Source organism: Polistes dominula, unplaced genomic scaffold, assembly GCF_049000335.1.
Source record: "Polistes dominula isolate Pdom_NZ unplaced genomic scaffold, Pdom_raw_medaka contig_24, whole genome shotgun sequence".
NCBI classification, from domain to species: Eukaryota; Metazoa; Arthropoda; class Insecta; order Hymenoptera; family Vespidae; genus Polistes; species Polistes dominula.
In genome coordinates, this window is record NW_028301150.1 from 2,187,501 (window position 1) to 2,201,954 (window position 14,454).

At 28.8% G+C, this 14,454-nt stretch overlaps 3 protein-coding genes across 10 annotated transcripts in view; 2 read left to right on the forward strand and 1 right to left on the reverse strand.

Moving 5' to 3' along the window:
• Positions 1-6,193, forward strand: part of mam (neurogenic protein mastermind) — a 190,537-nt gene extending 184,344 nt beyond the window's left edge. For all 8 annotated transcript variants that reach the window (XM_015317806.2, XM_015317808.2, XM_089177624.1 and 5 more), the window contains one exon: positions 1-6,193. This exon is cut by the window's left edge and continues 4,737 nt beyond it. The gene's annotated coding sequence lies outside the window, so the exon portion shown is untranslated.
• A 933-nt stretch (positions 6,194-7,126) lies between these two features.
• Trap1 (TNF receptor associated protein 1) lies at positions 7,127-10,445 on the forward strand. The gene is made up of 13 exons (XM_015317875.2): positions 7,127-7,258; positions 7,386-7,484; positions 7,565-7,647; positions 7,741-7,968; positions 8,044-8,210; positions 8,301-8,410; positions 8,492-8,565; positions 8,660-9,006; positions 9,095-9,242; positions 9,327-9,454; positions 9,541-9,728; positions 9,809-10,107; positions 10,193-10,445. The coding sequence occupies exons 1-13, from the start codon at positions 7,144-7,146 to the stop codon at positions 10,292-10,294; spliced, it is 2,088 nt and encodes a 695-aa protein (XP_015173361.2). The 5' UTR covers positions 7,127-7,143; the 3' UTR covers positions 10,295-10,445.
• A 115-nt stretch (positions 10,446-10,560) lies between these two features.
• kug (FAT atypical cadherin kugelei) overlaps positions 10,561-14,454 on the reverse strand; it is a 299,204-nt gene continuing 295,310 nt past the window's right edge. The window contains exon 25 of the mRNA XM_089177782.1: positions 10,561-14,311. Within this exon, the coding sequence (XP_089033908.1) occupies positions 13,758-14,311 (554 nt within the window). The 3' untranslated portion in view covers positions 10,561-13,757. The remainder of the gene's footprint in view (positions 14,312-14,454) is intronic.

Genomic DNA, 14,454 nt, shown 5'->3' on the forward strand with positions numbered 1-14,454 from the left:
AAACAAAAAAACAAAAAAAAATGAAAATGCCAAGTATGTGGGTGTTGATTGTCGCGATGATGGAATCTTTATCGTTCGTATCTTTTCTTTCTTCTTTTAGTTATTCTTATCTTTTTTTTTTTTTTTTTAATCCTTTTCTTTTTATCAACGATTGACGAACGATTTAAAAAAAAAAAAAAAGAAAAAAAAATAGAATTTGTCGATCTGTGTAACGAGCGATGATTCAGTCGCTTATTTTGACGACCGATTCTTTGAACCATATGTAAAATCTTTGGGAATATGAGAGCGAGAGATAAATAGATTGAAAGAGTGAGAAAGCTGCAGAACGAACGAACGAACGAGCGAGAGAGAGAGAGAGAGAGAGAGAGAGAGAGAGAGAGAGAAAGAAAGAAAGAACGAAAGAAAGAGAAAAGGATTAACAATTTCGATAGTTTTCCAAATGAATCTTGGTACACGCGAAGCTATGTAATTATTTATAATATTTATAATTTTATATAATATGAGCATAGTCGCATTAGTGATAAATTCCATGTTGAATTTCGAAACTGTTATTAATAATAAAAAGGGTTGAGTTCCTACGTATTTCCATTTTTACTTGGACTTTGAAAGAGGTCCATTTATCGACTGTTTCTTTGCGAATAAAGAAGCGACATTTCCGCTTGTACATTCGCAAAACAAGCTTCGAAACGATTATAGCTTCGTTGTTTTTTTTTTTTTTTTTTTTTTTTTTGAACAAACCAAATTATTCGAAAAATCCTATCAGACACAATGAACATTTCCTTTCAATGCAATGATTGAAATTTTTACAGATCTCTGTTTGAACTTCCTTCTTCTTCTTCTTCTTCTCCTTCTTCTTCTTCATCTTCTTCTTCTTCTTCTTAAATCGAATCACTTTCGAAAGATCGTTCTTCCATCATCTAATACTTGTTTCCAAGCAAACGATCATTATTGATCGCATCTTCCAAAGAATGAAAAATGACAGAAAAATTGACATAGGATGATAGTTATACATATATATATATATATATGTATATATGTATACGTGTGGTATTATCGATCGTCTTCGCGTTCTCATCTTCAAAAACAAGCATTGAAAATACAAGGAGATGAAACTTCAAATAGAATTGATCATTGCTCTAATTAGATAGAATATTTACGTTTGTCCTTTTATTATTCGGAGTAACATACTATAAGGTGGGGTGGGGGTGGGGGGAAACAAAAAGGAAGGAACCATCGTTTTTTTAGCAATCCACCCCGATATATCTCGAATTGTGCGATGAGTCGACACTAGGTCGAATAGCGAACTAACGTTGGTACGGGGGTTGAGGAGGGTGGCAAAGAAAGAGGATCGATATCACGGCAGGGGAGATACCAGACTGAAAATAAGAGGGAGAGTAGTAGGAGTCGCCGATGAGGGATAAGGATTAACATGAAACCGTTGCGCGTGTCTTCTCACCCTCTTAAATCCCCAGGCCCCTTTTCTACATTTTTTAAAATATCACACGACAAAAATACAATTTTTATACACGACGACAAAAGATGAATCGGAAATGCCGGAAAATATGGCGATATATATATTATAATCCTAATCGAAATAATCAAAACTTCACTTGAACACTATTTCTTCTATGTAATTTGTACATTTTTATTTATAACAAAACAAAACAAAACAAAAAACAACAAAATAGGATCTTCCGATATAGAACGACATACATTGAAATATCCTTTTTCGCGAGATCGAAAAATTGTCTTTTATAAATAATTTAGTTGTCATTATTTTCGTGTAATAATCGTATAGCTCATCCTTGGCCGGGATTCTATCGTCGAATGTTATCGTTCCGATCACCTTTCTTGAAATTTCGCATATCTATTTTCATTATATTAACTGAAGGACGTGTTTGACCGGCCTGACATTCGCGTTATTCCGAAATGTTGTTTCTCATTTTACGAGGATATGAATATATATGTATATATATATATATATGTATATCGAATATACAAGCACGAGAACGGTCCACTGGCCGATATCGACGTAATGAATCGACAAGGGGTACTTCGATATATATATACAATATATGTATATACGCAACGTATGCGTACCTACAACATAACGCCTTCGTCGATTATCGATCCATTCTTTCACGATGCGCAGTCGGTAGGTTTGCCTTTTGCAAGAATTCGGCTTTTGCCGACACGTTATACAACGTGTATAGACTCCTAACGAGTTAACGTCTCTACCCCCTTCGATTTATCGATTAATTCAAAATAATGACGATAAATATAAGAATAATTCTGATCTTTTAACCAAACCACCCACCCCTCGTAATCATCAACGATCATCATTTCCTTTTTTTGGTTTTTCTACTATTTTACTTTTATTATTTTTTTTTGTTTGTCTTTTTTTTATATATTTCACGAAATATCAATAAAAATGTTTGTGTGTGTATTGTACGTTTCATTTTTTCTTTTTCTTCGATTATTTCTTCTCGGAAGAATATAAATATAAAAATAACCCAAAGATAAAAATGAAATAATATCAATAATATGAACCAATTGTAAAAATATAAGATTATATCTCTTATTTTCGTGTCTCTTTCGAAGGAGCAAACGACGTTTTATCATTCCCAACCATTCCCGTGACCTCTCTCTTGATAAGCGAATAAAAATATAAACGAAAGGAGAGTCGAAAGAATATATATATATATATATATATATATATCGGACCAAAATTATATAAATCCATCGTGTCTAGAAAGAAAGAGTAAAGGAATTAACCCTTTCGCTACGGTGGGCCTCGCCGCGAAGTACCTCGTCTAGAACGGAGCGCCGTACCGAAAGTGGGAACATTAAGCGCGCGCAGTCTTTAGCATTCGGAGCCTTTTGTCTCAAAAACGACTTTGTGACATTACTTTTAGAAACAAAATGATTTGTGTTCATAATTATGTGACTATAGTCTATGACTATAGTCACCCGTCGCGTATAGGTGGCATCGTGTGACGGGTGACTATAGTCACCCGTCGTGTGCGGGTGTCGTTTTGTGGCGGGTGACTATAGTCACCCGTAGTAGTGAAAGGGTTAAAAAAAATAAAAAAATTAAAAAAAAAAAAAAGATAAAAATATCGTATAGATGGACAATCTGAATAAAATAATACGATATCTCTATAAATACTTATTGTACGAGACATTATAGCTCGCAGAGAGAAGAATTGAAACAAAAAAAAACAAAAAAAAGAATATAATAGTTTTTAATTTTTTTTTGTTTTTATTTTTTTGATTTCTTAAAAAATAACCCATCCCACTAGGCGGGGTATTTTTTAGGCGCTCTCGTAACACCTTTCGAGATTTCGCGTCGATGCATTCGAAAGATCGCATTTACTCGCCTAAATTTGTTTAGGCATTAATAAATGATTGAACAAAACTCATTTCTTACTTGGAGAGAAATATTTTTACTGTGAAAAAAAAAAAAAAGAAGAAGAAAACAAAAAATGAATTTTTAATTTCGATAAGATACAACGATACTTCAAATTAAATCTACATACAACACACAGACACTTAAGGCATATATGTATATATTAAATACAATATATGTACTCGAAAATAATATTAATATTAATATTGATATCGAAATATATATATATATATATAAATATATTGTATGTAATATATACTTTCGTGATTTTACTTAAACGCAAAGTAGACAAGATTCACATTTTTAATAAAATATAATAATATATTTAAACTTCGTGTTTCGATCCTATTTGAAATAAAATAAAATAAAATAAAATAATAGAAATTAAAATAAAATAAAATGAAATGAAATGAAATGAAAAAAAGAAAGAAAGAATTTTCTTTGATAATAAAAAAATTATCACGCGAAATGAAATAAATCAAGTTTGGCGTATTTTCAAGGGATGTTGCTTAGATGCGAAATGTGCTTGAAGGATATTTACGTTATTATTCTTAACGATTGTGATATAGCGTTAAAGCTAATGGTTAAGGATAGTTCTTTCTCGTTGGGATGATAATATAAATATGTATATCTTTGCGTGTGAGGCCCCGACCAACGAAAAGAATTTTTTCTTCGATTAAAAAAAAAAAAAAAAAAACCATTGTCTGTTGTGTGCACAATGAAACATTCGTCTATAAAATCCTATCGAAGGGATGAATAACTCAAAAACAACAAAATCATTTTTACCACAATACGCAATGCTTGTGCAGCGTGGGCTCGTATAGAGAAAAAGAAAAAAAAAGAAAAGAAAAAAATTAATAGTCAAAATTAAAACGATCGGGTGTGTGGCAGTAGATACAAAAGAAGAAGAAGAAAAAAAAAAAAAAGAAAAAACAAAACGTTCAAGCAAACGAGAAAAGGGCTATGTAAATAAAACAGTGTTGCGTTATTATTTATGTTGCTATCGAATAGTAGTGAAGTATTGTAATAACCAGTAATTTACAAAGAAATTGTGAAAGATTTTTGGCGAAAAAGAGAAAGAGAGAGAGAGAGAGAGAGAGAGAAAGAGAGAGAGAGAAAATGAATATGTGTGAATGTGTTTTGCGTGTTGGTGTGTCAATAGGTAAAAGAGAAAATAAGAAGTATAGTAAAGAAAGAAAAAGAGAGAGTGAGAGAAAAAAAAGAGGGTGTGATAAGGAAAATTATGAAAAGGAAGAAAGTGTAAATATGCTATAACTATATCTCTCCTGGTAACGGATAGTTTGAGTACAGTTATTTTTATTATTATAATTATTATTATTATTATTATTATTATTATTATTATTATTATTATTATTATATTACTTTTCCTTATTAATATTAATTTTTATTATTAATATTAATATTATTATTATTATCGATATTATTACTATCATTGTTAATCCTTCGGCCAATGATCTCAACAAAAAAAAAAAAAAAAAAAAAAAAAAAAAAAGAAAAGGATTAAAAATTGAGCTCTGATCTTTTGGGATGAGAGAAAAAAAAAAAGGAAGAAAAGGAAAGAGAGATCATACGTGGTAAATTCGATGAGCCGATTTCGATCGATATCGAAGACCATAAAAAAAACAAAGGTCACAAAGGTCTTTCGTTGTATCTTTTCGAACAAATTTGTTCTTTTCTTTCTTGTTTTTCTTCTTTTTTTTTTTTTTTTTTTTTTTTTTTTTGTTTAATTTCTGGCCTACGTACTCTCTAAACATGTTTATGATACATATGTAGTCAAAAACAAATTTACATTGTAATTCTTATTTTTCTTAATTTTTTTTTTTTTTTTCATCTTTCATGGAGTTTCTTTTTTTTTTTTTTTTTTTTTTTACTAATAAGAATTATCTCTATTCATTGCTTCTTGCAAAAATGCATCTCAACGTGGAAATAAAGTCAATGAAATTACCTTCCTTGTTTCGGTTATTTCGCATCGTGCATATTTCTTGTTTAAAAAAAAAAGAAAAAAAGGAAAAAAAAAATTCCAGTGTACGTATTACCTAACGTGAAAAATCTGTTTGTTTTTTTTTTTTTTATTTTTTATTTTTATTTTTGTTTTTTTTTCTATAAATCTTCGTGCGTTTTTCTATTGCCTTGTAAGTTATATATATATATATATATATAAATATATATATATATATATATATGTAACAATTAATTGTTCAAAGATATAAGAAAATAAGGGATGACAGTTAACTTATAAAAAAAAAAAAGAAGAAAAAAAGTTATAAAAAAAAAGTATAAACTAGAAAAAATTATCATTGTGTGTATGGTAATTAAGAAAGTATGAAATTCGATAGTTAAATTTGAATATAAGGTTTAAATCTTATTTACACGATGCACGATTTATAACATCATTAGATATTATCGTAAAAAAAAAAAAAAAAAAAAACAGATCGGAAATGTTTCGAAAATAAATTGAATTCTTCTCCCTTATACTTCTTCACATGTTTTCCAAAATGATCTTTCGAAAAAGATTGATAAATATCAAATAATGTTTTTGGGAAAATATTAACGCAAAATCGTATATAATGATGTTCTTATTTAGATAAATTCATTTGCAAATTATCGATAACGGTGCAACGTTGATAAGTTCATGAACATGTTTTATCGAATGGAGAGTCAAGACATTTTTTCATGTCTTTGTATATTTTTATGCAATGTTGTAGAATAATATTGTTTCAAATATATTATACAGATAATAATAATAAAAAAATTTATATACCATATAGTATATTTAATGCCTCTTTCCCTTATTCAAACCTGACCAAGTTTTATATATATATATCCCCCCTATATATATATTTAAATATTTATTTCTGTCTGCATTGAATATACATCGATTATTTATATTAGTATTTTTTTAAATGTATTAATTCTTAATTCCGATTATATATATATATATATATATATATATATATATATATATATATATATATATATATGTGAATAAATTAATATCAATATGTGTATACATTTATAATAAAATTCATTTATATATGATTATCGAATTTGAAAGAAAATGTGTACATTGATATTATATTTTATGCAAAAATTGAATGTATGTGTTTGACGCAATGCAGTGCATCAGTGACTGTATAAAAGGAATGCATAATCTCTGATACGGCTTGCAATTCTTTGAACGAAGACGATCAATTCGTGCGCGTGCCTAGTCGAGACGGAGATTTCCAAGCGCATTGACCCCAGCCATTAATCTAGGATTACCAACCTTATTTAACATTTGTCGAAATAAAACAGCAAGACATATAAATGCATTTAAATCATATTTTTTTTAAAAAGATTCAAATAATCATCAAATGCTATTTAAATAATCAAACATTTTGATATAATTTATTAAAAATATTTAAATCTTTTCCATTGTTTAAATTATATTTATTAAACGAAGAGATTGAAATAAATGAATATATTAATTTTATTCAGTTTCATTTGTATTCCTTATTTGTACAATTTTTTTTCTACGAGATATTTTGAAGAAATATTTGTTAATAGTATAAACAAAATAATTAATAAATAATATTATTTATTGTCGATTTGGTACTCATGATAAATATAGGGACTTTGGATTTATTAAATGTTTAATTGTGATTGGTTGAAAAGCGAATTTTAGTTCTATTTAAACTCGTGATATTTCTTGTAGAATTCACTAGTATTTCAAAATGGCGGCCTCCTTTCGGCTCCGACATGCAATAAAGTTAGGAAAATTATTTTCTAGACAAGTAACTTACAATGTTGAGAGAACAATTATTGAACGAACGTGCAGACAATTTGCTGGTAATTGTTTTTTTGTTTTGTTTATTAATAATATAATACTTTTGTAATATATTTTTGACTATTAGGTTATGTTAACTCGCTACTTAACATAATTCTTGAAGTATTTTACTTGGATTTTATTTTCTAGCAATTTCTGGTAATCACATACGCTGTTTCTCATCACAAACTGCAACTAAATCTTCCACCGAATATCATAATATAATACAAGATACAGAAAAAATTACAGGTAATATTAATAAACATATAAATGTAGTTGTACATTGTGACATTTGTAATTATTATATTAAATAAATTTTGGATTTTCAGGAGAAAAAGCTAAACATGAGTTTCAATCTGAGACACAAATGTTATTGCAGATCGTTGCAAAATCATTGTATTCTGATAAAGAGGTTGTTCATTGTTTTAAAAATATTTGTTTATAATATTTCATTATTAATCATCATTATGATAAACTAATTTAATTTTAATAAATATATTTATAGGTATTTATTCGTGAGCTGATATCTAATGCCAGTGACGCTTTGGAAAAGTTAAGATACCTTAGATTAAGCAATAATGAAGTAGGAGAAGTAGCTGCTGATAGAAATTTAGAAATTCACATTGCTACTGATAAACAAAATCGTACTCTGACTATTCAAGATACAGGAATTGGTATGACTCGTGAAGAACTAATATCCAATTTAGGAACAATTGCTCGTTCTGGTTCCAAAGTATGTTGATATATATCTGAATTTACATTTAATAAATTTATAACACAACATTTTTTAATACCAACTTCATAATAGGCATTTTTGGAACAAATCAAAGATAAGCAAAGTGAAGGAGATCCATCTAAAATTATTGGACAATTTGGAGTTGGTTTTTACAGTGCATTTATGGTAGCAGACAAAGTTGATGTTTATACTAAATCATATGCAAATGATGCTGAAGGTCTTTGCTGGTCATCCGATGGGTAAATTATTTTCTATTATGATTATAATATAAAATAAAATAGTTAAAACAATTGATTTAACTAATGATAAATGTTGTCATTATTGGACAGATCTGGATCTTTTGAAATATCTCAAGCAGAAGGTGTACAAGCGGGTACTAAAATTGTTATACATTTAAGACCTGACTCTCGTGAATTTTGTGATGAAAGTGTACTTAAAGGTAAATATTTTTTAAAGTAATTAATATTTTAGTTTTTCTTTCTTGTACAATACACTGATTACAATTTCTGTTTTCTGTTAGGTATTATCACAAAGTACAGTAATTTTGTAGGAAGTCCTATTTATGTCAATGGTCAAAGAGCTAATACCATACAAGTAAGATGTTTGTTATATTCTGGTCAATATATTTACTGTATAATCTTCTATTTATTTATTTATTATATTTTAATTTAAATTATTGATTTTGTAGCCCCTGTGGATGCTTGATCCCAAAAGTATTACACCTCTACAACATGCAGAATTTTACCGATTTATCGGAAACTGTTTCGATGTTCCAAGATTCATATTACATTATACAACCGACGTACCATTGAGCATAAAAGCATTATTATATTTCCCGGAAGACAAACCAGGTCTATTCGATTTAGCCAGAGACACTGCTGGAGGTGTATCTCTGTATAGTAGAAAAATTTTAATCAAAAGTAAAGCAGAAAATCTTTTACCAAAATGGTTACGTTTTATAAAAGGTGTTGTTGATTCTGAAGACATTCCTCTTAATTTAAGTCGTGAATTGTTACAAAATAGTACTTTGATTGGGTAAGATGATTCAAAATTATATAATTATTTGTTAATACATATTACATGGGAAGAATGCATCGCAAAATAAGATTTTTAATGTTTTCAGAAAATTACGTGGTGTACTTACAGCTCGAGTATTGAAATTTTTACAAGAACGATCTGTAAAACAACCTGAAGATTTTAATAAATTTTATGTAGATTATGGACTATATTTGAAAGAGGGTATCGTTACTAGCAACGATCAATCTGAAAAGGTAATTTTTTGTGAACATTTATATTTTAGAAATATTACTCTTTTTGTATCACCTGTTGTAATATTTAATTTATAACATTTACAGGAAGATATAGGAAAATTATTAAGATTCGAATCTTCTGCAGCATCACCAAATGAACTAATTAGTCTTCCACAGTATTGTAGTCGACTTACTCAGGACCAAAATAATATATATTATTTGTCAGCACCTAAGTAAGAATTATATTATTGTATATTTCTATCATTTGATTGAATTTTCTTCCACGATAATTTCATTTGAAAACAATTTATGTTTTTAGTCGAACGTTGGCAGAGCAGTCGCCATACTACGAATCTCTTAAAAAACGAAACGTTGAAGTTCTATTTTGTTATGAACCTTATGATGAATTAGTTCTGATGCATCTAAGACAATTTAATTCTCATAATTTAATATCGGTGGAAAAAGAAATGCGAGATGATAGCAACGCTACTAAAGCAGAAAATTTAGGTTTGTAAATTGTTTCTGCATCTTTTTTTTTTTTTTTTTAATGTTCTACAATTTTATATTGATATTATTTCTTTCTTTAGGTATTATCAATAAAGAGGAAATGGATGCACTTGTAAATTATATGCAAAATCTACTGAAGAAAAAAGCTTACGATGTTAAAATGACAAATCGTCTTGAGTCGCATCCTTGTGTAGTCACTGTTCAAGATATGGCCAGTGCGAGACATTTTATTCGCACGCAAAGTCATCAATTGAATGAAGAAATGCGATACAATATTCTTCAACCAAGATTTGAAATCAATCCATCTCATCCTTTAATTAAAAAACTTTGTCAATTAACGAAAACCGATTCTAAACTTGCGGATCTTCTAATACAACAAGTATGTAGTATAATTTTCATATATAACTTGACTAAATATTTATTTATTTATTTATATAATCATATTTTTTAAATTAATATTTCAGCTGTTCATGAGTTCAATGGTTGGTGCTGGATTGATCGAAGATCCACGTATACTTTTAAATCCAATGAATGAACTATTAACGTTGGCTTTGGAGAAACACTAAACTTAAGTAAGTTTACGTTTAATCAAATATTTCAGTTGGTTCTAAGATTTTGTTGTATGATAATATGTCAAATTTATAATCAAATGTTAGTTTAACTATATGTTTTTTTTTCTTGATGTAAATGTAAATAAATGAAAAGATTTTTTAGCAACCTTGTGTATGAACTCATCTTACCTGTATTATGGCAACTTACGTGCAATTATTCGGATAATAAAAATAAGTATAAAAATTGTGAAATGAAATAAAATTATTAACAGTTTAATAAATTATAGGCAAGATTGGTTTCTTTATTACAATAGGTTGACCTTGTACAAATTAATTATAGCCTTATAATTATAATAAGTCAAGTTCCTCATTCTTTGAAAGATTTTGTTTTATCGATATGTATTCTATGAGCAGGGCTAATCTGAAGAGAATTTAGAAGTTGTACCCACTTTCCATTTAAACTTCCTTAATAATTAATTCATATAAACACTTGTAGTGTTATCATTCTTATTTCTGACATGAAAAACAAACATTTATCTCCTATAATTCTTAACTTGATTTGAAATCTAAAATGACCCGCTACTATGTAGGCCTAAAGTTAAAGCTTCTTCGTAATAAAACATTATAAAAAAAAAAAAAATGATTGCATATAAATCAATTATGTTTCTTTTTTTCATCAATTCCGATCGCTCAATAAAGTAGTTTTTGCATATTTATTATAAATGATATCAGTAAAAATGTAACGTAATTATTAATACATTTTAGGATAACGTTTCGCAATGGTCGTAGGAAGAGTCAAATTGTTTATTAATTGCACGATGTTAATTTAAATCATTTATTTAATTTTATATACTTTTTTTTCTTTTTTTTTTTTATACTAATAATAATATGATATGCGCGTAATCGGTTTGATCGTTTTTTTTCTTTTTTAAATGAAACGTATAAAAAAGAATGGCAGGTCAACTTCGTTTCAATGTTTCTGACCAGAGAGGGGCATATATATAAGTATAAATCGTTTTGTCAATAATTAAACTTAATCTATTAATATTTAAGAAAAATTGATCGTTCCGACGCGTATTAAAAGTCTCAACACGTTTATCGATGACAATCCCGATACAATTTATTTTAAATTAACTGTACAATCTTTTTTTTTTATTTCATTCTAATATAGAATAAATTATCTGGGTTCAATTGTATCCATTTGAATGACGTGTACGAGACTTTCAAAAACTTGGACGAAACAATAATGATTAAACTTACATTAAAAAAAAAAAAAAAAAAAAGAAACGCTTTTATTTCCGCTCTTGGTCAAACGTAAAAAAGAAAAATCACCCTGTTTTCGCATTATTATTTAAACATTTTGCATCTTGCTAATTTCGTCCCTTTTTAAAATACGACGTATGGGACGTACACTTACGTACGGTTCATTAATGAACAGGAACATAAAATTGAATTTCTCGATAATTATTCTCTATATGTATAAAAACATATATACCTCACCCATTAAAGCTGCCTCTATACATATATTGATAAAACGGAAATTACACGTTAGGGAAGTGACAATGATTAAAGACCTTAGGCACGTAATAACTGTTTTCCTCTCTTTCTTTCTTTCTTTCTTTCTTTATACATGTATATATATGTATGTATATATACCTGTGTCTGTGTCTTTGTATCTGTGTTTATATATTTATATATATTTATATATTTATATAATTCATAAAAAATTAATCAACAGAAAATGTGTTCAATAATATGGCATTAAGAATGAAATCGGCAGTTTAAGAAGTACGTCTTTTTGTTGTTGTATTTGTTTAACGTTTATACGGATCTCATTTATACCATTGCAAAATCTTATAACGTTTTAATGAATCATGAACGATGAAACGATGACGGTCAGCGAAATGGCAATGTATTTCGCTGTGCAGTCTTATTAAAGAGACATGTGTAATAATTAATCGGTGATGTGTGACATAAGTTAGATAGTAGCACCATGTATAATGCGATCGATCGTATCGTTTTAGAATCGGTGATGATAGGTTCGTTCACGAAGGAGAGTAAAGAAATCAAAAATGATTATTAATTGATAAATTTGTAAAAAAAATGGAACGTTGACTCGATTTACGCACGCGCTCTCTCTCTCTCTCTCTCTCTCTCTCTCTCTTAAACTCTTCATTTTCCCCTTTTTTAGTTTTTTCATTTGTTCTTTATCAAAATCTCGCATCGTTATATAACATTGCAATTATTACGATATTATTTATAGTATTTGATCATCGTATAAACATTATTATCATCACAGTAAAAATATTTCATATCTTTTTTTATTTTTTTTTAATTTTTTTTTTTTATATATTTTTTTTTTTAAATTATTATTATTATTAATCTGCGTTTTTTCTTTTATGCTCGATGCATGGCATTTAACGCTCGCAGAAGTAGCGTATTTTTTCTTTCATTTATTTTTCTTTCTTCTTTTTTTTTTCTTTCACTAGAGTCAATTCATTTCCTAATCTATACAGTACTTATTCTCTATATATGTGTGTGTGTCTGTGTATGTATATATATATATATATATTGATTTATTCATTCATTTATATTCATTAAGTAGTCCGTTTCTCTTCATTTTTACACGTAATCAAAATAAAATCAGTTAGCGAATAGTAAAAATACATAAAGATTCCTATGTATTTTTAGCACTGGAATTATAGTTGCGGATAATATCCAAGTTTTAAATTATAAATTTATTAAACGATAGTCATTGGTCTGACGACGCGGTCGTGATTCATTAAGTGTTTAACTTCTTCTTTGATGAAATATTAACTTTTAATAATTGAAATCATTTCTTAAATGTAATATGTATGTATGTATGTATGTATATATATATATAATTAATGTTTGTAGTTTTCATGAAATACTTCTTTGCTCGGATAAACCTTTTTTCTCTTTTTTCTTTTATTCTCCTAGTAAAAGAAAAAAGGTAAATGCAAAATAGAAAATAATAGTCGGCACATTTCCGATAATCAACAAAATTATAAATCAAAAGTATTTGAATATAGGATTAGAAATTAGAAATTGGTTTGTATCGAGCAGCATGAAGTCAATTTTATCCGAGGAATTTCAATATTAAGTACATTAGTACCTAAAACTCTATATCGCGTTTGAGAGTTTTTAGGCACGGTGTACTGGTGCTGTGTAATAATTAATTAATAAAATAATTAATTACTTACATATATACCGTCAATTCGAGATATAATAGACGATCGCACACCGGTGTCTAATTAATATAATATGTATATATAACGTTTATCAGTTTTCTTACTTATGTAACTCTATCTGTACAGACTGTCTAACTAATATCGATAATACCTATATACAAAACAGTAGATTTATAAACACCCGAATTCCCTCGCAATGCCGAGCAAAGTACAAAGGAAAACGCGTTTCGGATCAGTCTAGTCGAATCTTCCTGTAGCACCGTTCGTCACACCGAGGTTTGAGTGATACCGTTACCAGACAACCACAAACGTCCGTTACTTTTTTGATCGCCTATTTCGTACTCGGAATCATCGATCTCACAGAGATTTGTTGAGAGATCACTGTTGCTTGTGGCACCACCCAACAAAGAATTTCTCTCCTCGAGCGTCGTGATAACCGAACCAATTTCATCTACTTCATCCCCTTTGTGGCATCGATTGCGGCGGGTGCTTGGAAAACCATAAGGCACTACGTCATCTTCTTCCTCGTCGGATTCTAGTGTGCTCAAACGTCCGTTCAATGGATTCGTCTCGTTTTCGGTATCCGTGTGAATATTATAATGGGGCAGATAAGAATTCGGATGTCGTAGATAACTTTCGGAACCTTTGTACTTATATTCCCCTTCCCCGCCACTGTCCAAAGGATTCAAACGTTGTGTCTCGGTACAATGATGATATCGTTCCGAAAATTCGGTTCCGCACTCCGAATCACCGACGTATTCGGACTCCTGATCCTCGTTCAAGGTCTCGATGTCTCTCGATTGATCTATTGGACCGTGCACTGTGAAAAAATATTTCAATTAATAATTGAATATTGAAATTTACAATATCGAACAAACTTAAAACTCTTATCTCAGGTTTGTTTTTTTGATTTTTTGTAACTTTGATCGATCAACATTGGTATGCATGCCCAGCATAATTATA